This window comes from Brachyistius frenatus, unplaced genomic scaffold (genome assembly GCF_029030835.1).
Source record: "Brachyistius frenatus isolate BFR_SWC_R1_liver_20210118 unplaced genomic scaffold, ASM2903083v1 Contig_60, whole genome shotgun sequence".
Classification (NCBI taxonomy): Eukaryota; Metazoa; Chordata; class Actinopteri; family Embiotocidae; genus Brachyistius; species Brachyistius frenatus.
In genome coordinates, this window is record NW_027210659.1 from 1153000 (window position 1) to 1177938 (window position 24939).

Here is a 24939-nt window from a genome sequence, read left to right on the forward strand (position 1 = left end):
TCCTGTGTAGATGCTGTATTGCTGGAGATTGAGAGTATTTGCTCAAGCAACAAGGCTGGTTTAGGTGTACATTTAAGTACTTGGTCAGGGGTAGGGTGCAGAGATCGACCAGCCCCCTGCATAAGGCCTGCTAGTGCTTATAGCAGTTTAGGAAATGCAACGCCAAAATTCGATTGTCAAGTATGCAATGAGCCCCATATCCGACATGGAGAATTACCGCTACCAAGGGCAGAAGAGTCAACTGTGTCTTTAATTTCTAAATCAGCGGATTATCAAGAACTGGAGGAACCAGATGACACTTCTGACCATAGCTCAGATATCCCAGTAGGTGCTATGGCAAGAAAGGTCCGCTTTGGTTACCTTGAAAGGCAGGATGGCCAAGATTGTCAAAGCACCAGCTCTTCTGGTCATAGTTCCAAGTCTGAAAGAGACCAAGAGATACCATCATGTAATTTCGAAAGAAAGCAGCAAAGAGCTGATGATGGGGAGGAACTGTGGACTATCACTGTAGAACCAGAACGTGTGGCAAAGGAATTTGTGTGGCATAGGGAAACTGCTCCCCTCAGGGACAGAGGTCTGGAGGAGCATGAAGGTGAGAGCTCTCCATGCTTTAAAGGAGCTGGGATCCCTGATAGCTGGGATCACTATAGAGGAGCAAGAAGATATAGTACATCTGGACAGTGCACTACAAGAAACTCAGAAAATCTCTCTATTCATACTGGGATGCATTACAACTCACCTGCCAGCACTTCTAGCATGGAGAATTGGCAGTCACGGATGAGACAGCTTCAAAGTCAGTCTAGAATTTATGTTCCTACAGATAACCCTAAAATCTATGCTGTAGGATATGATTTTGCTTCTGATTTGTCCTATCTTAAAAGTTCTGTCCACCATTCAGTTGATAAGCATGATGAAGACGCAGAAGAATTTGACAACAGGAAATCAAATGATCTGAACGACACGTCAAACTGTCAAGTCCAAACTTTTTCAGCCTATGAGGAGTCTTCACCAGTGACGTGGACTGAGGAATCCTTAGGTACCACTAGAGGTGATGTGGATAGGCTGTGTGAAGCCAGTAACCAAAGCTTAGGAAACCATCTCCATCACCCTGGCACTGCAAATGTCCAAGGTGCTGGTTTCAATGTCAAATGCATAGGACGAACTGTACTTGATTTTAGCTCTGCCTTACGGGGTGCATTGCACAAACTTGAAGTTCCTGGAGCCGTTAATACTGGAGAAGAAACAAACTATGACATATCGCTGGATTTTGAACTGTGCACAGCTAAGTTGCCTACAGGACCTTTAAGGTATGAGGCACAATATGAACACAAATCTGATGAAACTCAGAAAGGTGAAGTGGTGGATAATTGTAATGCATTGAGCAAAAACAGTACCTCAGATAATTCAGATAGTTTCTCTGTGGACCTTATGCTCAAAGAAGACAACAACAGCCGTACGTTGGAGTCCAATGACACTTGCCAATATCCTGCTTGTTTGGATAAGAACCCCCCATGTTCTGAAGAGCTCTCAGTCTGTTTTCACCCATTCTTAAGCAGCACTGCAAAACTGCCTCAACCTAATGATCTTACAGAACAACCTTCAGAAAGACGAGCAGAAGGTCCTGCAGATGTTTGTGTTAAAGCTCAACTAAACTCACTCTCCATCTTGGCTAATGAATCTGCAGTACTGGAGGAAGAGGGAAAAACTGAAGTGCCACAGCAATCCACAACAGACGTTTCTGTGGCCTTAGAGGGAAGACCAAAAGAAAGAGCGAGAGATGCAGCAGAGCCATTGATAGAGATAAACCAGATGGATAAACGCAGACTTAAGTGTCTAAGAAGCTTCCAGCAGATTCTGCGGGAAAAGAGAGAGACCAGGCGCAGCCTTGCCAGTATGAACATGTCAATCTTCTCTCAGGATAACTTTGAAACAGGTAGTCATCACACAAATTTAAGTCAGGAGCATGTGTTGCTTTGTCATGTGCATTTAAAAAAAAAAAAATGTATATCATTAAATAAGTCATTGATCCATTTTGAGTCTAAGAGGAAAAGAGAAATACAGTACACCTAAATCACTTATTTCTTATTTGTTCCTGATTTATTCCCAATCTTCATGCTTTAAACAACCCTCAGGGTAAAGAAGCATTGGTATTTTTTGTATTGTAATTCATTCAAGTGTCTATAAATGTCTCTTTCCTTTTAATATTGTACTGTATGTGAACGTAATAGATTCATTATTTAACTTTTTGTGATCCTATTTCCCTCTTTTGTCCAAAAAAGAACGTTCCTTTTCCTCCCCACCTTTCTTTTATCAATGCCTCTCACTGTTGCTGAAATGTTTTGCTGAAATGTGTTATTTACATTGATAAAAGGACAATCACCAGTATGCTCTTTGTGTATGTTCACCCAGCGGTTCTGCATAAGCCTGTGTATCAAAAGTTCCCATGGGTATTTACTTTACCAAATGGTCTCAGCTGGCATTGTAATTTTGAACCCTATACAGCGTAATCTATCACCTGCCACTCACAAGTCCCTTACTGCTCTCCAAGGCATCAACAGGGCCCATTTGCTCAATTAGAAAACGTCAATTAACTCATTGGAAAGCATGCCTGACATCAAAGATGAAAGAGAAAGGAATTAAGAGTAATTTTCATGATAAATTATGTGTCAATGAAATAATTATGATCTCAGACCCCATCTATCTGAAAACTCAGTGGCCGTGCTGCTTTTATCATGACTCAAGCATTCACAAAAAAATTCATAATCTAAGGTGTGGCTTGTTATTTTGCTTCACGATGAGTCAAAGTAGTCCATGACTGTTTTTCTTTGGTATTTCTTTTTCTCTCATGCTGTTTTACAGATGGAAGTCGAGAAGATCAGGTTTCCTCTTTTGTGGTTCCTCACCCATTAAAATTACAGACATAGCATCTTGAAAGATGTTCTTTCTGTTCAATGTTCTCTATATTATTTGGACATTTTATCGTTTAAGCTCTCTCTTCATTTAATTTTTCTTTTAATTGTGTTTCCATCACTTGCTGTCAGATCTTGGTAAATACTCACAAAGCTAATGAAATAGCTTAACGTTTTTTATGAAATGTCAGCCTCATATCTGCCCTATTAGGAACATTTGCTGTTTCAGTCTGTAAGCTGGCAGGCAAGAGGAGTGACAGGTGTTTTCCCCTGAAAAATAGGTTTTATTTTCCCAAAAAAGAAAGTAATTTGCAGAGTGTGAGCCCATAAAAATGGTCAACTAAACAGAACTCAACTCAGGCTACACAACACAACAACTGACAATATCCAATTGACCTAACAAACAAGACACACTGGGGAACACAAATACTGGCTGATCAGAACATTTCGAGACAAAAGGGGTACACAAACACCAAACTACCAACTGAACTACAACTAACAAAAACAGGGCTAATACTTGAATGGTATACTTATTTGAATAATATTCAAGTCAATTATACCAAAAATGAATACATTCTAAAGAAACCAACAAAATATTTAAACAAAGAAATACATTTTCCCCCATGGGAAGGCTTTTGGTAAAAACTGATTAGTTATTTCCTTTATTTAAGACCTTTACTTCCTGAAGCACATCTTTTACTCAAGCCTTGCAAGAGGTCCTCCAGTAGCAGCAAACAGTGGCACCTCCAGCACTGGTAACTCAAAAGATTAAAGTTTGATTTAAGAACACTCAACTAAAGATAAACATGTTGACAATTGTATTAAATGTGCACACTACAAATACAAAACGAATATACTGTAAAAAAAAAAATACTAAATTAATTATAAGTAGGATGAACAAAACAAACCCATGTGTCATGTCATTTATTTTAATGTGGAATGCAGTGACCAAGCATAAGTAAACTAGACTAACACAATTTAATTGCAAATATAAATTAAACTAAAGGTGTGACTGGAAGAGGGTTACCAACTTGGATTCCTTGTTTGGCTGTGAGTGCGGCTATCACACAGTTCTAAATGTTAGAATCCCATACAGGTATATATAAGTATTGATAAGCCCACAGTAGTAATAAAACATAGAATTGAGGAGCCTGTCAAACTACTACCTGTCAAATATTTGTATGTTTTGTTCATGTTTCTGTGGTATTTTCTTAACTAACTGTCAAAACAAAAAAACATGGTTCGGAGCAAAAAGCCAATATTTGGTGTGTTAGCATATTTGATTTAGTACATATTTACTTTTCAAGGAAAAAACAGATTTGACACTCATGTATGAATGGGGACAATAAATGACCTCTTTGGCATGCAATACTGAAGCTCTACCAATGCATTTCTGTCCCAGTGCTTCTGTCTACTTATTTCCATTCTATTTTTTCCTTTATTTTGTGTGTGTGCATGTGCATGTACTATTGTCATGAAAACAATGAAGACTGTTAGCATTTCTATGGCTGAACGCATGACCTACGACCTTCTGTTTCAGAACCGAAATCAAGATGGTGATCTCAAGCACCAATGGGCCAAAGAAGGGTCAGTAAAAGTGTCAGTAAAAGAGTATTAATTCCTGATGTAATGTTTGCAATGGATTGTCTTTATTTAAATACTGATCAATGCACTTTGGTATTTATTTGTTTTGCACAGGGGAATCCCAACTTTTGGCATTGACAGCATGCCAGACCTCCCCAAGAGGAGACCTATTCCTCTTGTTAGTGAACTGGTCAGTATATATTGCTCAATATCTGCCACTTGACATTATAATTTTGAACCTGGTCAATACAGATGCCTTAGAGTAAGAGGGTGACTCTGTTCAGGATAAAGTAGGTATAGGGATGAATGATAAGTATTTCGATAGATATGGAAAAGAAGATGTTATCAGATTAACCCTAAATTCCTTCCTTCTCCTACATAAAATCCCCAATGTATTGACAAATTTAACTAAAATGATGATACAGGTTACAGAATGAACAGCATGCTCTGTCAAGTCAGCTGAGACATGTTTAATATTTGAGCATAAATAAAATAATTTTAAGTCGCTAATTACTGACACCTTCAAGAAAGTCTGGTGTATGTTAGTTTTATAGCACATAAAGTGCCAAATTAATGTGGAATAACACAGTAAGGGTCAACTGAATCAACATTACTATCTGCCAAACCTCTCACTAATTCACCGAATTCTATACTAACACAATGCATGTTATGCTGATCCACCAAAGTAAGAAACCACCTAGTAACATTTATATCTATAGTAGTCTTAGCAACAAGATTAGAGTGTACAGGATGTCACCGGTGTTTCATTCAGCTACGCCCACGACAACTCGGGACAGCTCAACAGTGGTCCTGGCATCCCAGAACTACTCCTCTCACTAGTCACACCCTGTTTTATATCTGGACTAGTACAACTTGTGCCTCAATTCTTTGGCAACGTTATATTTGCTCAAAGCCACAAGATCATACATGCTGTACAATGCCATTCCTTCTCTGCGACCTCTAGAGAATACCCTGCTAGTATGACTTGTGCCTACATACTGTGGCAACATTAGCTTTGCTCAAACTCACAAGTTCATACCTTCCACACACAATCACAACACCATTCTTTCTCCATCAATTCTTGAGTTTACCTTGCTTGAATGATGTGTTGACTTTGGCAATATTATCTTTCCTCAAAGCCACAAGTTCATGCCTGCTACACATATCCACCAAAACTATTCTTTATACACTAAATCAATTATTACATACTTACCATCCATACCCTACCAGTTTTGTAACAGGTTTGGTCTGTTGTCGGCTTTACAATGCCAATGTTCTGTACCTCCATCATGTGTATTTACAATCAGGTTATCTGGTTAGATAACAATATTTAAAAATAAAAATAGATAACAGAAATGTGAAAGAAATTTACTGGGCTCTATTCCTGACCAAACTCAAAACTGATAATATACAGCTGGTGATATATGGATGGGTTTTTCTATGTTGCTGGGTGGCCATTTCTACTATGTACTGCTTTGGGTTAGTTTTTGTTTCTCTTTGCATTGCAGTGCACCTGATGTTTGATAACAGATATAGTTATGGATTTCAGCAGTAATGACCCATAAATGGCCTGTCTTGTATCAGTATTGGAAAATAAACAGATGAGTCAACCTTGCCAAAATCACCAAATTTGATACTTTAACTATAAATACATGAAACAGCTCTGGTACAGTTGCACCAAATGTTGTATAATCGGTTTGCTAGCACTGAATAATGTATTTCAAAGTTAAAGCTCCTGAAACCTAGGATATAATCTGATTATTTGTCTATAACCTTTCCTTTCTTCTTTATGTCTTTTTTTTGCACACACTGTCTTCCTCTCCTTGTTTTCCTTCAGGCCATGGTGAGTAAAAGACAAGTGAAAATTCCGCTTTGGTATTTGACACGACCATGCACACATGCACAAATACATAAATCAAATACAATAATCAATCATTGTTTATCTATATTTCAAAACACTGAGACAAACTTTCCTCCTCTGACTAATATTCAGAGAGTGTGTCCTTTAAATATCTCGCTGTGATTTAGCAAGTCAACAACTGCCTACACTACTACTCTACACTAAAAACTACTAAAAAACTGTTGTGGGAAATGATTGCTTTCACTCAGATATTAGAGATTAGGCTTGTCCAATTCACTAAATGTGCTCTTTGATGTGTTTCAGTCAAATGTACTTCAGCGTACTATGTCAGCGGATTTGCTATTTATAGTAAATTATTATGAAAATTATTAAAGAAAAAAGATTCTTTGATTTTTAACTCGATGGATTACAGTATTGTCTTTTTCTCTTCTCTTCACCTTGGTTTTGTTTTTTTTTATGCTTGTGCATCACTGATTTATCTACTTTCACTCTCGCTTCTAGTCTATGATACAGTGCAGGAAAGCTGGAGTCTCCCACACACTGGCCACACAGACTTCCCAGAAAGACAAGGAGCTTGTGAGTGGCCAAACGCATATACCACGCACACTCAGTCATACTCACACACACACTCACCCACACACAATGAAAATATGATTCTTTAGTCACCTTGCTATCACCTCGATGCCAGCTAATGAGGTCCACACAGACCTAAACTTGTTTTGACACTATTTCATGCTTTCCTCTCCAACTGCATCCCTGCTGTCATTATCCTGTTGCCATATTGTCAGTCTTTTTGTTGGAGATTGAATATACAGTAGGCTCAGAATGTCAGTTTTGGGCAACTTCAGGTGTTCACAGAGCCAGGAGCAGGCTTTATCTTTGTTAATTATAGTTTTTTTTGTGGTTTTGTACTGTTCTTTGCAAATTTGTGATGATGATTACATTAAATATAAGAAACATGAATAATTCAAGTTCATAAAGTAGACCACTGAATGTTGCAGAAAATAATACAGTGAACCGGGCCTCTGCCAAGTTTAGAAGGTTAGAATTTATAGAGAATAATTACATTGAAAGAAAATCCTTGGAATAATAAAGCTCAAAACCTCAAGGGCATCAGATTTTGAAAAGAATTCAGTTTGCTAGAGTCCTGTAATCGTAGTTTATATGGATGAAACAAACATTGCATCGGCTCTGTGGACGATTTGTAAAGAGAGTTGAGTGTGCAATGCTGTTTTTTCACAATATCAAATATAATACAGGTTAATAATACAGTCTGCAGCTCAAATGCAATGCTAAAATCAGCCCATGTAACAAAACAAAAAAAGCCCCTTCATGTCTGTGGGGCTTTAGTTTTAAGACTTCAGTTTGTGGCGATGGACTGCACTGTACTAAATGTGGTCCTATCATTTTGTCTATTTCCGATACATACAGATGAGGAAACATTTAAAAACAATTAACAGTAAATATCAAGCACAGGTCAGAAAGGCTATCAAGGCTGAAAGCAAGCAACTGTCCCAGGGACCCAAACTTGCAGAGGTACCTGAAGGCAACAGATTCATTATGAGGTGATCGTTTTGTGTTAATGTGATTAACTAAATAATGTAAACAAAAAAGGAATTAAGGCAACGTCTGCATTTGTCCTAATCTTGATGGATTTACTTACTTACCATGAATAGATGAAACATAAACAAATATGTATGCAGAAATGCAGACTGTATATGTGTTTGATATTGGTGTACATAATACAAGAAAATATCAAGATATAACTACAGTATATGTACATGTATGTGAAATTTTAGCTGTTTCATTATTTGATGATATAGAATCATAGACAGAAACATTTTGTTCCATTGTCGAGTCAAAAAACGTCCTTAAATTGTATCAAATGTGTCCAGATTCTTCAGTTGTAGCTATTATCTAGTAGAAGGCATAGCTTGTATCAAATTCAGGCAAAATGAGATCAAGAAAGAGAAAACAGTCACAGGCTGGTGGAGTTCAATGCAAAGACATCTTTACTGCATGCGGAAAAAGTTACAGCAAAGACAGAGTATGTTTCCATGAAAAGCGGCTCTGAATAAGGCTTTACCAAACATCCTTTTTATTCTATTTGTCTTCTCATGATTTGCATAGCACTTTTAAAACCTTATCAGTGTCGGAATCTGGTGATATGGCAAGAGATCATCCCATTTGATATCAATAGACACCTATGCCTTGACGTGTCTTACTTCATATCGTATCACATTTATTTAATAAATTATTGCCATGGAATTTCCTATCTAGCAGGTGTCATGTGCATCTCTTGTGAAGGTCACTCTGGCCTGTTCTTGACCTGTAGTTACACTGGCTTACCACTGTGTTGGTGCTTCTCTGGGGGCCGATGTAAATGCATTTTTATTCGGTTTTTAGACACTTTATTCTATTGATAATTCTTTATTGAATATGAAAAATAAATTCACAATGTGCCTGTTTTAGTCTACCATTATTTTCAGAAGATGAGAGAATAAATGCGTTATGTATTTGAACCTTTTAATCATATTTAGAATGTAACACCTTTAAAATAATCACTGATAGAAGATTATACACAACACTGTCTATAAGAAGAATCCCAACAGATGTTTTTTAGGTTGACAACCTGTGAAAGACATTATAAAACACATAAAACCATTGGCAATATTAAAAGCAGAGGAATGGATATGTAATTTAATAAACCAAGTGAAAACAAAATGATGTCAAAAGGCAAACTAAAGTAAAACTCAATACAATTTGAACAAGACTAATAAAACCAGAGCCAGAAAAGACAGAAAAAGTAAAAGAGCAATAACAACAAAAAAATCTGATATAAAGCTATGTTTTAAATTGTTAATACCAACCTCATTGCTACCATAATAAAAGTAAGAACAACAATATGAGTAATATTGACTCGCATGCCCCATATATAAATTCTTTGTTTGCTAAATCAAACCGTGCTGTGTCCTTGCATCCTGTAGAAATGTCTTCACCTCCTCCCACACACCTCCTACACTAGACAACACCAGAATTTAGTTCTTCAGAGATGAGGCCAAGAATTATTTTATAATTAATAGCATCAGATCTCTCTATAATCGTAGTGGATGCTGCTTTGAAATGACATTTCATTAAAATTCCCAAACTCCCATCCTGTATTAATTCACCAAACAATTATTGCATTAATGTTACACCATAATAATAACCATGCTTTGTTGAGCATGCTTGCACATATACTACTTGTGCTTGCACATACACACAAAAAGCTTGCACATACACTAAATTTTTTCGCACATGCCCTTAAAAAGTCACATTTTTATCTGGTACTCACACAACTTTCTTTATTCACATTTTACATGAAATGCTTGCAAGAAAAGGTAGTGTATTTAAACTTGTTTGCATGTGCATAGTAAAAGTAGTGTATGAGTGAGCTTTTTGTATGTTTGTGTGAGAAAAGGGAGTGTCAATTTCAAAGTAAAAGTGCAGATGTTAGTGCAAAGCTGTCTTTATACATGGCCTAAATGTCCAGAGTTACAAAGTCACTACCTTTCCATTGTTGTTTTATCAATCTCTCTGCTCCACCAATCACCTTTTCTTCCTTTGGAATCACTAACCATATTTTTGTCTTAGTTACATTTTGCATTCACCTTTGTGTCCTTTCACTTGTCTTGTGCTCTTGTAAAGACTACCCATGCTTCATCTTATGGTTTTCTTCGTCACTTTCTGTCTTGTTGTCTGTTCCCTTCCTTCCTTTACTTTTCAATGAATAACCTCTTTAAAAAAAATCTTCTCCCTCTGCTTACTTTTATGCTCCCTTCTTACATACTCTACCTTTGTCTCACCCTTTTTTTTTTCATGCCTTTCCATTTTTTTTGCTCCAACAGAAAAGTCATGTATACAAGAAAACCCTGCAGGCTCTGATCTACCCCATCTCCTGCACCACACCACACAACTTTGAGGTGTGGACAGCCACCACGCCTACCTATTGCAACGAGTGTGAAGGTTTACTGTGGGGCATCGCTCGGCAGGGTATGCGTTGTGCAGAGTGCGGGGTCAAAGTTCATGAGAAATGCCAAGAGCTGCTAAATGCTGACTGCTTGCAGAGTGAGTAAAGAAGTCCTATCCCAAAAATATTTTTGCAGTTATTTATTTATTATCTCTTCATGTGAATTCCCCTTGTTGTCTTTAGGAGCTGCTGAGAAGAGCTCTAAAAATGGGGCAGAGGACCGGACGCAGCACATTATCATTGCTATGAAAGACAGGATGAAGATCCGTGAGAGGAACAAACCAGAGATATTTGAGGAGATCCGGAAACTGTTCAACATCTCCAAGACGATCCACGCCCAGCACATGAAGAGCATCAAGCAGAGCGTCCTGGACGGCACCTCCAAGTGGTCGGCCAAGATCACCATAAACAGTATGTCATATGAATGTTTTAGTTATTATTATGGTCACCTTTTCTGAGATGTCATTACAAATTCTCATTCAATTTACTATATGTTTCTATGTTAACCAACTATCATCACATAGAGCTGCTAAATGCTGACTGCTTGCAGAGTGAGTAAAGAAGTCCTATCCCCAAAATATTTTTGCAGTTATTTATTTATTATCTCTTCATGTGAATTCCCCTTGTTGTCTTTAGGAGCTAATTTAGGAGTTAATTCATTATTTCTTTTGGTCATTGGAAGACAACTCAAAATGGCACAATGACTGTGGTGCTTCCTGTATTGTCCTCAGATGCATGTTCAATAAGTAAAATTCATCAGGTCCTCTGATAAAAGCATCAAACAGCTGATTCATTTTCAGAAACAGTTCCCTAAACGAGAATTGATGATTAATCAGTCGTCAATTGTCTGGATATCAATCAAGCAGGCCTCCGAGGACATTTTTATCTTGCAGTTTGTTCTAAGCTGTGGAGAAACTCCAACTGTTTATCTGCAGGCTTCACGAATATGAATAGGATAGAGTCCCCATCTACTTACTATCCTTTACCACACATCATCAGGACTGCCAGTGTTACCAAAGCAACCAAACACATCCAACCATACAGTGGCAGCACACCTTATCTCCCCAATCACCAGTGATGAGCTCCATTAAACAGGAAATACAAGGACAGGCACTTTGTTCAAATTCATTCATGCTCATGAACTAATTGCTGTTATTCACTTTCCTGTTGATCAAGGTCGGACCACATAATCACAGATTATACAAATCATATTGAGTGGACTTTTTGATTTGTAATTAAAATATTTTCAGACTAATTAGTCAATGTAGATTTACAATTACCACTGTAGCTAAAATCACCAAGCATTTTTATAAGAAAGGTTTGGGTACAGAATTTTTGTGAAGTTGTCTTCTCACCTATGGGGCTGCTTGTAACCACTGCGAAAGGGCTATGTAGCTACAGTAATGGTAAATAAGATAAAATCCTTGATATTATTCAAACATCATGCTTTGACATATTTGTTGTGCTATAGCGTCAACCAAAAATGACAATTAAGGCATACAACAGAAAAGACCAGGCATATTTCACATTTTGTTTTTATTTTGCATGAATCAATGACTCAACTAAAATACAGTAAGAAATAATTTAAACTTAAACCCAGATTTGTACGTAATTTGGGTTGTGATTGAAGTTGATGGTGGACTGACAAGAAATGCTCGGCAGAGAGGTCTTTGAAGAATCTATTGATTTCATTAAAAAATATCTCAACCAACCCACTTTAGCACAGATAACATAAATCATTCACTGACACTGAATGAACCAATAGCAAATATTTTACAAGGACTGATGTGGATTGGTGTGTTGTTGAGTTTTAAAAACACAGAACATAGCAAGAAATCAAAAGGGGAAAAATTAGTGTTGTTGTTTCCAAATTACAAGATATAGCCTGTGCATAAACAGGAAGACACTATGCCAGATCAAAATTGCACAAAATGGTCAGTTGTAAGTTTTGCATTTACTTTTTTATATTAAAATCTTTTTTGATCTTTGGAGATACTGGAAGTCAAGATTTGTTATTGTTGATCACAGCTAGGCTTACTGTTTCCCTATTTATAACTTGTGCAAGCTAAGCTAACAGGTGGCTGGCTGTAGCTCTATTTTTATGGAACAAATATGAGACCAGTATGAATCTTTTTGTTTAACACCCTGCTAAAAGGGAAATAAGCATATTTACCAAAAAAGTCAAACTGTTCCTTTTTAAGCACTGCAATTTGGAAAATATTGGATATAGACTGGTTTCCTGGTATATAGCATAATTAACTGTGTCATCAACACTGCAGAAAAGTAGTAATTCTATCGCACTGACTCCTTGGATTGGTATATATTGGCTACAGTAGCCTGTATAACGCAGCCAGTGTGATCTGGGCATCAATGGCAACTGTTTAATTGACTAGTGCAGTGCCTGTTGAAAATATCATTTGGCAGTATGATTGCCTGCTTTGTGGTATTGCCTTGTACAGGCTTTTCTTTAAGTATCTGTGAGGCTTGGGTGCTGTGGTTGCGGGATTATAGCAGACAGATGTAGGGATGGATATGATTCAAATTAGATTTTTGTCTTATCCATACTCTTATCAGTCTGGTAGACTTTTATTGGTTCTTCTTAGAATATTTATATTTTAAATGTTTCATAGTATTGTTTTTACAGTGGGAACATTTCTGTTCCCATTGTAAAAACAATACTATGAAACATTTAAAACATTTCTATTTACAACAGATAAGTCAGTTTTAGCTCAATATCTCATTAATATTATTGACATCAAAATAGTGAGTGAAGTTTAATTCAATTCCATTCAATTCAATTTGATTTATATTGCACCAAATCACAACACAGGTTATTTCATGGCACTTAACAGATTAAAGTCTATATCAGCATAACTAAGGGATGGTGCAGGGCCACCTAAGTCAGTCCTAACTATAAGCTTCATCAAAAAGGAATGTTTTAAGTCTATCTTCATTCGTACAGAATGAAGAGCAGATGTAGGTTGTAGATATGTCATAGTCCATGGTCACTTCTCTATCCTCCTCCCTCTGCTGCAGGTAGAACAATGAGGGACTGGTTTGACGAGGGCTGCAATCTCAGCCAGAAGCTTACATTTGACAGAGTTTGACATAAACATTAATAAACATTACATAACTAATCTGAACCCAGCAGCCAGACATTTCTCTTTTCTTTATGTGGGTGTTAACTCTCAGTATACTCTGCTTTGATGTCCGGTCATTGGCCGAAGCAATTACACGCGCACTCCTGGGGCTCTCTCCTTCGTGGTGTTGTGCTTACTCGTGGGGTCACACTCTCTCGTACGCTCATATTCTCTCTCTTCCTTGTGCTTGCCATGCACTCGGAATAGTTTTTTGTGTTTATTCACCATAGGATAGTAAAAAAAAAAAAAAAAAAAAACTTTGGCGCTGTGCCAACATTTTATAATCGTTGGGCAAACCCTGCTTACTGAGAGCAGCTCACTGTGGAAGTAGTTGAAGACATACTCGACCCCTCCACTGCAATGCTCGGTGGAACGGCGGTAGCACTGTGGCAGTGCCGGTCACCTTTTTACTTGTTTATTAGTCATAAACGTGTCACATGTCCAAATCTCACCAAATTCGCCAGTCAAAACTCTTCGGCCCTCAGTAACACAATGACTTAAGTTTGAAGCAAATGGAACGAATGGTTGTTGAGATATCCGATGGACAAATATACGTACAAACAGGCAGAGCTCCTTGAATTATATATATATAGTATAAGATGTGTCACTTTTCAACTCAGTGTGTGTGTTGCATTTCAGTCCATTAACTTCCCACACGCTATCAATAAGGTGCATACATATTGCTCAGTTAATTTTTCTTTAGGTTACAGGTCTGGTTTAGATTCTCAGCTATCAGTATCGGTTGCAGATTTCTTGCTTGACTTCTCACCTGGATTAAAGTGGCAGTGAAGGGTGGTAGGAATTAAGTTGTCCTTTTTTTAAAACAACCTCCTCAGAACTAGTTGACCTCCCTTATTAAAGAAAACTCTCTAGACACAGTTCATCATTTTCATCTATCAAACCAGTTTTCTGTCACTGGGATACACCTGAAGCCAGACAGAGCCACGTCTTACAGAAGCTCCTTATTTCATGATCTGCTTTGTTATCTTGAAAGAATGGTGCAAAATCATATGCAGGAAATTCCACAAACTTGAAAATGTACTTGTATAATGAGAGTGTGCTGATCACAATCAACTTTTACTGCTTTCTATGTCCTTTCTAAGTCTCCTTTGAGTTTTGGTTGCACAGAGCATCAGATGTGTGTATAATTGTTTAGGTACTTTTTGTGAAAAATGCTGTTACCCAGCATCTGCCCATGAGTCATGACTATTGTGTTACGAGGCATTGCATAACTGTGTGGGTGATATCTCGTTTTGTGGACTGTGTGTGAAAGATAAAAATAAAGATGATGGTAGAGAGTAGGTGTTTGTTTCTCTTATACAATTCTCATAGTCATTGTTTTTGTGTGTGCTTGTATGTGTGTGTGTGTGTGTGTGTGTGTGTGTGTGTGTGTGTGTGTGTGTGTGTGTGTGTGTGTGTGTGTGTGTGTGTGTGTGTGTGTGTGTGTGTGTGTGTGTGTGTGTGTGTGTGTGTGTGTGTGTTATTAGTTGTCAGTGCACAGGGTCTACAGGCCAAGGACAGGACTGGCTCTAGCGACCCGTATGTCACTATCCAAGTGGGCAAGACCAAGAAGAGAACAAAGACCATCTATGGCAATCTGAACCCAGTTTGGGAGGAAAAGTTCAGCTTGTAAGTGGCAGTTGCTGTTTTTTGGTTGTAAAGCTCATCTTGAGCTGTCACAGGTCTGACTTTCACCATGACCTTGCTTTGGCAGAAGATGGTTTCATATCCTCTACCTAAAGGTCCCTTCACACTACCACATCATATTAGTATGTGGAGTCCAATGAAACCCATGCGAGAGAGTGAAAGGTCATCAGGTAAAACTACAAATACCACAATGTGCATTCAAAGTTTAATTCAATTCAATTCAATTCAATTCAATTCAATTCAATTCAATTCAATTCAATTCAATTCAATTCAATTCAATTCAATTCAATTCAATTCAATTCAATTCAGTTCAATTCAATCCTGCAAATCAATGGAACTGTATGCAGTGTTTTATGATAATATTTCTTTTGTATATATAATGTTCAAAGTATTAGTCCAAGTACAAAACCATGTAGAACTTCATGACTAACCTTGGTGTGCATGGAAGACTCATCGCTGACATGAACAAATTGGATTCTTCTCAATAAATGATTTAACCCAGCCTAGTGCATTTTAGTGCAATTCCCTCACTGTGGGCCTCATTCACAAACAATGTGTATGGACAAATCTATGCTCAAACCCTGTGTATGAACATTTGATGCACAAATCTGGGATTCACCAATATTTTCTCTCATGAACTTGTTCCTACTCTGCGACCAAATTTAAAGCTACCTCAGACCATGCGTATGAACAAATGATGACTGCCTTTAAGCATATTAAAACTGCATTCATTAAAAAGGGATTTAATAAACGACAATATTGAAAACCGTTGATTTACGAATGCTTTGACCAAATGTATTAAATAGGCTTACCATGAAATTGACGCCCTTTATTCCTAATCACTAATTATTAAATAAATGTTCTGTGGGTGACGGTTCTTGCTGGATATCATCACTTTCACCCACATTTCTAGGACGTATTCCACTGTTGTTGGACGTTTGTCCAATATTTGCTGCCAGTCTCTCATCCTGGGCCGTCAGATTAAGTGGTCTTCGTCCTCCACCTGTTTCCTTCTTTTTCTGTTAATCTGTGATGTGTTTCTTTGCATCAACTTTAATATCAAACATTGTTTTTAACCTGTGCCACAGTGTGCACTTCAGGGGACAGAGGAGCCTCAGTAATAAAAGCCCACACATTATTTAATTTTTTAATGATTTTTTAAATACAGTCACTCCTAAGGAAACACTTTTGAAAAGTGTACCTTTTCAAAAGGTAACAGGGATGCAAAGCGCAGACACGCACTTGTCAATTAAGAATGATTCTGATTCACTAACACACTCAACAGCGCAATTGTCATAAATCCGTCATTGATTTTTGCATGCACACTTACTAGTTAGTAAGAACATTTCCACGCACATGTTAGTGAATGAGGCCAAGTGTCCATGAGATATCATTTCATGCATGAGATAAATGTGAAGTCAAAGTGCCCCTGATCTTTGACCACCAAGATGTTTCAATTCATCCTTGAGTCCAAATTTAATTAATTGTACCAAATTTGAAAAAAGTCCCTCCAGGCATTCCTGTGTTACTGCGATTGTACGTGAGGTCACAGTGACCCTCACCTTTCACTACCAAAACGAATGAGTTTATTCTTTACGTCAATCAAAAGTTAGTGGCAAATGTGACAACATTGCTCAAGGCGTTCCAGACATAATGCATTCACAAGAATGGGAGCGATGGATCAGATGGACGTGGAGTCACAGTGACCTTAACCTTCAACAGCACCCTTAAGTCTAAGTGAATGTTTGTAGTTTAAATAAATTCCCTAAAAGCGTTGCTGAGATATCGCATTAACGAGAATGGGCAGTATGAGGCCATTGTGACTTTTACCTGACCCCCAAAATCTAAGTAGTTCCTCCTTGGGACCAAGTGATTGTTTGTGCCAAATTTAGTGAAACTCCCTCAAGTTGTGCATGAGACTAAATTTACACCAAATAACATCAAAACATATTTCCCTTGCAAATCAACAAGTTAGTGCTTACTGGCTAGTTACAACAGAATGATAATGAAGCACACAGTTTTTAAATAGTTTTGTTAATATGGCAATTTGCTCCAAACAGGCATAACATCTTTTTTAGCTGTCTGCTCCCACTGTCAACACTCACACATTAGTTTAAATGATATCTATCTCCTGTCTGTACAGCGAGTGCCATAACTCATCAGACCGTGTCAAGCTGCGGGTTTGGGATGAGGACGATGACATCAAGTCGCGAGTGAAGCAACGTCTGAAGAGAGAGTCAGATGACTTCCTGGGTCAGAGCGTCATTGAAGTCCGAACACTGAGCGGAGAGATGGATGTTTGGTACAACCTGGGTATGTTGTCACTCAGATGCAAAGGAATATGGACAGCATGATGTGTATTTGTGTTCCTCTTTATGTGGAGTAGATGACGTATTTGTGTGTGTGTGTGTGTGTGTTTCCAAGTGTTGAGCTCATTAACATAGCAGCTGGAGAAGAGCTCACTGTCTTTGTCATCTGTTTGTGTGTTTCCGCTTAAGAAAAGAGAACAGACAAGTCGGCAGTGTCTGGTGCCATTCGTCTTCAGATCAGTGTTGAGATTGAGGGGGAGGAGAAGGTGGCACCATACCACGTACAGTACACGTGCCTTCATGAGGTAATACACAAACATACACTTGTCACAGAGAAACAAAAGGCCTACACTAATAAGGTGACGTAGGAAGTTCAGATAACGATATCGTTACGTTGGATCGTTAATTCACTGTTTGCATAAAAGGTCAGAAAATTGTTTTTAAAAAGTAAAAAATTTGTTTCCCCAAGACAAAGGGGACATCTTTACATGTCTTATTTTGTCTGACCAACTATCCCAAAATACTCGATTGATAATGATTTTTGCTTTATGAATGACTAAAATTTCAAGATTAATTTGTTATTTACTAGTCATTGACTCACTATCTTAAAAAAAGAACAAAACAAGAAATAGACATTTCTTTTTTTTAATTTAAAAATAAATGTCTATTTCTTGTTTTGTTTTTTCTAAATTTGATGAGGTTTATCAGAGGAGCAGATCTAAGTTCACATTTAAAATTTATGATATTGATGAATTATTTCAGATATGTGAGGCTTCTAATTAGATAGATTCATTCTCAAGACAATAAATAAAGCTGGCACATGTGATCAATTTCTTCAGCAATAACAATTGATTATTAATGTATTAAATCAATCATGTTAACACATACCAAGATATCAGAATAATGTTGAAATATATTGACCAAAAAAGAGGTCTGACTGGGAATTTGCAACTTTTCCTACAACCTTTGTGGCCAGAATGTCTCACATAACTGCTGTATGTAAGATGTTTATGTGAATGATTAATTCAAACCCCAGCCTGCTGTTTACTTCTTTTATCACTGCTGACGTCAGCTTGTTCCAACTTTTTCTTTCTAGAATATATTTCACTTCTCGACGGATGTTGAGGGAGGTGGCATGGTGAAGTTCCCAGCTGCTCAAGGAGACGACGCATGGAAGGTTTACTTTGATGAATTGCAACAGGATATCGTTAATGAGTTTGCTATGCGTTACGGCATAGAGTCCATCTATCAGGCCATGACGTAAGTTTAGTGTTAAAATGTGTGTGTGTGTGTGTGTGTGTGTGTGTGTGTGTGTGTGTGTGTGTGTGTGTGTGTGTGTGTGTGTGTGTGTGTGTGTGTGTGTGTGTGTGTGTGTGTGTGTGTGTGTGTGTGTGTGAATATAATTCATCCAACAATCCATGATGTTAGATGATTGTATCTGTTTGTCACTGAGTATAATCAGGAAATGCTTCATGTGTCGTTTTACAGTATTTGTAGACTGGTGTGTCTTTTAATATGAAGGAATTAATTTACTGTTAAAGATTTGTCTGATATTAATAATATTGACACAGGAAAATTTAACAAAAGGCTATAACTGTATAGTGGTGACTTCCAGTTTTTATTTAATCTCCATTTAATTTATTTCTGTTTTTTGTTTTTTTACCATCCACATCTCTCTCTCTCTCTCACCTCCAATTATGACTTCCTCTATCCTCCCTCCCTCCAACCTATCCTGCCTTTTGCTTCTCTGCAATTTAATCCCTCCTCACTCCTCTTCCTCCCTCCTCCTTCCTCCCTCCTCCTTCCTCCCTCCTTCTGATCACCCCATGGCTTCTTTATGTCTTCTTGTAAACACTCCTTTCGTCTGTCCTCACCTATCTTATCCTCATTCTTTTCACCAATCATTATCCACCCTGACATTTTTTACACCTTCAATTTCCCTCTCACTTTTCTTTTGTGCCTTTCCTATCTTTTTCCTTTGATTTACTCCTCAGCCATTTTTCTTGCCTATCCTCTAAGTACATGCTTTCAGGGGTGCCAGCAGTGATGAGCACTCTACTGGCCAACATTAATGCCTTCTACGCCCACCCCACCACCTCCACCAATGTCTCTGCTCCAGCCAGATTTTCAGCATCCAACTTTGGGGTAAGTGACTGCTGAAAATAAACAGAAATAAAGATTTATGTTTTCAATACAAAACAACTAGTCAGCCTGTAAATCAGTCAGAGCATTGCCAGAATAGCTGTGCTACTTGTTGAAACTGCAGTAGCAATAAAAAATTGCTGTTGATTTGTTTCCTCTAATTGGAAAACCCTATAACATACTCTAACATTAAAAAAAATTTAATTTTTTTTAACATACTTTATTAACATTAACATACTATAAATAAGTCTAAAAAAAGAGAAAATGATTTGGATTAAAACACAATAACACAGTGAATATTTAAATATAGTAATATCAGTTTGCTAAACTGGCTTGCAGACGAGTTCACTCAGAATGGATGAGATTGTATTGAGATGCCTCCTCAAAGGTAAGCATGGAAGAAAAAACATCTGATGTACTCTAAACTGTTGCACAGGTTGTTTCGTTCTCTTTGGGAAAAGTGTGACATTCAAAAACAGCATGTCATCAGCTATAAAATTACATTAACATGGTTGTCAAAGTACCACAATTTCATGTTAAAACAATAGAATCGTCATTATTCTTTAGTGCATATGGAGAGCCAGATGGCAGTCAAAGCAGGAAATGTGTATATATATATATACACATTATATAAACAATTCCATTGTTATATATATGTATATATATATATAGTACAGATTTTAACTCTATGCAATCAGAATGTAATGAAACACGAGTTCCTGCTTTAAAGGGTCAGGGCGTGCAGACATACTTCCTCTCACAATGGGCTACAGCAGTGCAGGTCTCTCATTGTTTTTCAACCTGGTAATAACTAATGATGGACCGGTTGATAATGTTGTGTGCAATCTGGAGCAGATTTGGTTGTAACCAGAGATTTTATTATTATTAATTTTGATCAAATTGTTCAAATCGATGAAAAATTACAGGACACCACACTGTTAAAAGGGACGTTTCATTAAGCTGTTAACATCAGTCTCAAGAAGGGTGTACAGCTCTAAAGGCAGATGTACCCATGTACAATTGCAACAGGTGTGGAGTGTGGAGCAGTGTTAAAATAAATGAAAGGAAATATGGCCAAAGTACTAATGTTCTTCCACACAAAGGTGACACGGTCTGTATTGTAAATGTACATGTGTGTAAATGTAGGTGTGCAAGCGTGTGGGTTAGTGAAAGAAAAATAGAGAAAAGAAAAATGACAGGCGATAGCAAGCAGTACTCAAGTACTTTGTTGGCAGCATGAAGCGGTAATTACTAATTTCATTACAAAGAAAAGAAAATGAAATAGAGCAATTTACACGTATAATAATCTGAGTAACGTTAATGTTATACGACTGTATTCTGTAAATTGCAGATTGCATTTGCTGCACTGCATCAGTCTGTACAAGAATCATTAACTGTTAAGCAGAGTGATCATGAATATTAGTATTTACCAGGATACAATCATCACAAAGATTTTCAGAGAGAAAACTGTAAAAATTAATTGAACATGCTCCTTCTGGGAAAAATGCAACACTGCCTCATGAGAAGGAAAATGAAAATGCTTCAGTTATGTCCAAAGGTAGCAAAGTATCCACTAGCTCTTGACTTTGCAGGGAGGCATAGACGGGAACGCTAACACATGCACATGCAGTCATATCAGAAGAGAAATTACAATTAGAAAGGGAAGAACTTGACTTTAAAGCAAGAAAGGTACACCTGGCTTTTAGCACTGATATGGCTCCCACAGAAGCAAGAATCCAAGCAGGAACCTAGTAAAAAATTACCTGCAACAGTTTCACATAACAACAGCTTACGATGAAAATGAATGAGTATTTTGAATCTGTTCAGCAGGCTTCATTTCCACCGATTGAAACCCAGGGTTTGCAGGGGCCGGTAACACACAATCTTTTCCGCTTTCTGTCATTCCTTTAGACTTTAGACTTTATTAATCCCACAGTGGGGAAATTTAGTAAATTCCTGTCTCAATAAAGATATTCACCTCAAATCCGATACTACTGAGACATGCACTTTTGGATCAAGAAAGCTCTGCAACTTTCTCCACTTTTTGAATCCCTCAGACTGCAGCTACAAGTCCAGGGAAAGAGAGCAAGAATCCTATTGTGCACAAAGGGTCAAAAGAAAATAGTCGGAAGCAATATACTCAAGCCTTGAGATGAGCAGTCTTGATGGAGTGCAATTTTTTAAACTCCTTAAACATATACCCAGGATGAAATTCCAGTCGCGAAGGAGCACGTAATCACAGATCAGGTGATCAAAAGATGGCCCGACCTAAAGGAAATAGACTACACATGGATGCAGACATTCAGCTTCTCATAGATTTGAATGCTCCTAAGCTTCTAGAACCGTGGCAGGTTATCAACAGCCACGACGATGGGCCTATGCCATCAGAACCGTCTTAGGATGGGTAGTAGATGGCCTTTTAGACAACCCATCTACTGAAAAGAATTTGGTCATCTATGCCAATTGTATTTCAGTGTCAAGCCTTGGTGACTTACCTGAAAGAGCCTATGAAGAAAAAAATAGAGATGCCACTGGAGGACACAAGATTCATGAGAATAAGGGAAAAGGCTGAGTTCAAGGATGGACTTTATCATTTGCCATTGGCCTTTAAGAAAGACAAAATAAAACTGCCTGACAATCATCAAATGGTCAAAAAGCATGCATCTTGCCTGAAAATTAAGTTTCAAAAGGATACAAAATTTAAAGAAAAATACACTCCCGTCATGCAAAGTGTCAATAGAGCAAGATGATGTCGAAGCTCTGCCAAGATCTGAGTTTAAAAGACAAAAATGACAGGTTGTAGCATATACCACACCATGGTGTTTACATCCTAACAAAGCAATCATCTGTTTTGTGTGTGACTGTTCCATCTCTTTTGATGGATTCTCATTCAAGGTCCCAACTTAACCAGCATACCTATAGGTGTCCTGTTACATTTCAGGAAAGAGCCTGTTGCTTTGATGGCTGACATAGAGGGTATCTTCCTTCAAGTTTCACCAAATAAACAAACCTGAACTAGAAAAGGCATTTTGTCTGTCTTAAGCACAGGGTATGACCATCTTAGACTTTTATCACTGTTCATTATCAGTATGAGCAGATCTTTGAAGAATTCTGTAAGTTAAAATATGGATGTGATGAAAGGACCCCCGATGGTTACGTTCAATGTTGGCAAAAGTCTCTTTCAGATCTTCACTTCTGTATCAGTAGATGTGTTAAACCACCAAACTTCAGCAAGATAAAATAGGCACCACATCATTTTTGTGATGCAAGTAAGATTGGCTATGGTGTCCTATCTGTGACTGACCTACACACAAGATCAAGTACATATTGCATTTCAGATAGGATATATGAAATATAACTGCTGAAGCCCTGGTAAGATCAGATGGTTGGAAAAGTGGCCCAGTTTTCCACCGGAAAAAAGAGCATGAGTGGCCCTAAGTAACCTTGCAAACAACTTCAATTTGTCCAGATGACCCTAAGGGAAAATTAGAAAGAGAAGTAGGTAATACCATAAGAACACAACAGATTCCCTATTACTCATCTTGGCACCGGCTTGGCGTCTGGCTTCTAAGACTCAAAAATTGCTTCAGGAGTTGCATCAAGTCATTCGAACAGTCCAGTCACAGTAACCAAGTTAAATATAGTGAAATGGACTGATAAAGGAAATGATGGACAAGTTTAAAACCTCCCAAGAAATCTCTAGTCTTGGATGACATAAATTGTGATGAAAAGGCTTCTGTCAGTAACAAGGCTTTCAAGATGAGATCGCAAGTCGAAAGAAGTCCCTCCCAGAAAAAAAGGGAAGCCCTATTTTAGGATTGGACCCTAGAATATAAAATGGACTACTCAGACTGGCCCAGAAGACCAAGCAGGTCTATTATGCCAGAGGAAAAAAAGCCACCAGCCATCCACTCATCCTTACAAAGGACCATCATGTTTCCAAGCTGTTTCTCCGACAGTTTCATAACAAAGTTAGGGCGCTGTGAAAGAAACTTCATGTTATCTCAACTAACGCAGAAATATTGGATCACTTGTGCAAACTCCCTTGCAAGAAAGATTATATCATAATCCGTAACATGCAGATGCCTCCTCTCATCTCTTGGTGAGCAGAGAATGGCTGATTTATTCAGAGACTGACACCTGGGTTACCTCCCTTCATATATGTCGGGGTAGACTTCGGTCCAATAGAAGTTAAGAGAGGCTGAAGTTTAGTTAAAACATATGGAGTGATCTTCACATGTCTGTCCTGTTGAACTGTCCATCTAGAGGTTACCCTCTCCCTGGACATTAATTTGTGTGTAAATGCATTGAGACACTTCATCTGCAGGAGAGGGAAGGTTAAGGAAATCAGATCAAACAATCGCACCAATCTTGTTGCTACTGTGAGAGAGTTGAGAGGCACTCCATGATTGAAATCTAAGTGCATTAAGGCTGCTCTCATGCAAAGAGAAGTAAAGTGGATCTTCAAACCACCCACTGGTTTATACCACCGTGGGGTGTGAGAAAAATTGATTCGTTCAATCAGGAGGATCCTTCTTTCTGTCACAGAGCAACAAACTGTTAATGATGAAAGCTTAGAAACATGCGTAAAGTTTAAACCATACTTAACAGCCGTCCTTTAACAGCAACTTCAAATGACCCAAAGGACTTAGAGCCCTTTTCACCAAACCATCTTTTGCCACTCAAGGTGAAACACATTGTCCCACCTGGTTTGTTCTAACGGTAAGACATTTATGCCAAACGCAGATAGAGGCACGTCCAATATATTTCAAACCTCTTTTGGACTCGATGGAAGAACGAATACCTTCCGCTGATGCAAGCGAGGCAGAAGTGAGGGTAGATCATAAGCTCTGACACTACTGTTGTGCACGGAGCACCGCACCGTGATGTGCATGGAGCAGGAGAAAGATATAACCCTGATGAATCACTGCTACAAATTCCGTTGCTTGATCATTATCAGTTCCAGAGTTCCACAAGTTTTTGTGAGCAGAGGACCGAATGTGTTGGCGATGTTTTAGGCACCTGAAACTTTCGCAGAGACCAAACATTAAGGTTTGTGAAAAATGTCTGGGGGAACAGAGAGAAGTCGCAAGGAGCCAAATCTGGTGATTAGCTGTGGTTGGGGGCTACAATTGTGTTGTTATGGGCGAGAATCTTGTGCGTTTTCATTGTGCTGTGATTTTGGATAATCCATGTGCCATCACCACAGTTTGGGTCTTTTGAACTCAATGTTTTTCATTATGTTCAGAACATCAGAGCAGAGCTCGGACCCTCCTTACTGAATGAACGAATGAATGAATTCATGGCACACAGCACTGCCAATGTCAAAGAAAAGCCA

The 24939-nt window shown here is 38.0% G+C and overlaps 1 protein-coding gene across 1 annotated transcript in view; it reads left to right on the forward strand.

Annotated features, from left to right (window-relative positions):
• Positions 1–24939, forward strand: part of LOC138625234 (protein unc-13 homolog B-like) — a 140951-nt gene that overhangs the window by 78408 nt on the left and 37604 nt on the right. The window contains exons 12-24 of the mRNA XM_069706015.1: positions 2860–2879; positions 4450–4496; positions 4608–4683; positions 5266–5359; positions 6331–6336; positions 6856–6930; positions 10242–10461; positions 10547–10774; positions 14991–15132; positions 17294–17463; positions 17649–17764; positions 18556–18719; positions 19454–19604. Coding sequence (XP_069562116.1) covers positions 2860–2879; positions 4450–4496; positions 4608–4683; positions 5266–5359; positions 6331–6336; positions 6856–6930; positions 10242–10461; positions 10547–10774; positions 14991–15132; positions 17294–17463; positions 17649–17764; positions 18556–18719; positions 19454–19604 — 1509 coding nt within the window. The remainder of the gene's footprint in view (positions 1–2859; positions 2880–4449; positions 4497–4607; positions 4684–5265; positions 5360–6330; positions 6337–6855; positions 6931–10241; positions 10462–10546; positions 10775–14990; positions 15133–17293; positions 17464–17648; positions 17765–18555; positions 18720–19453; positions 19605–24939) is intronic.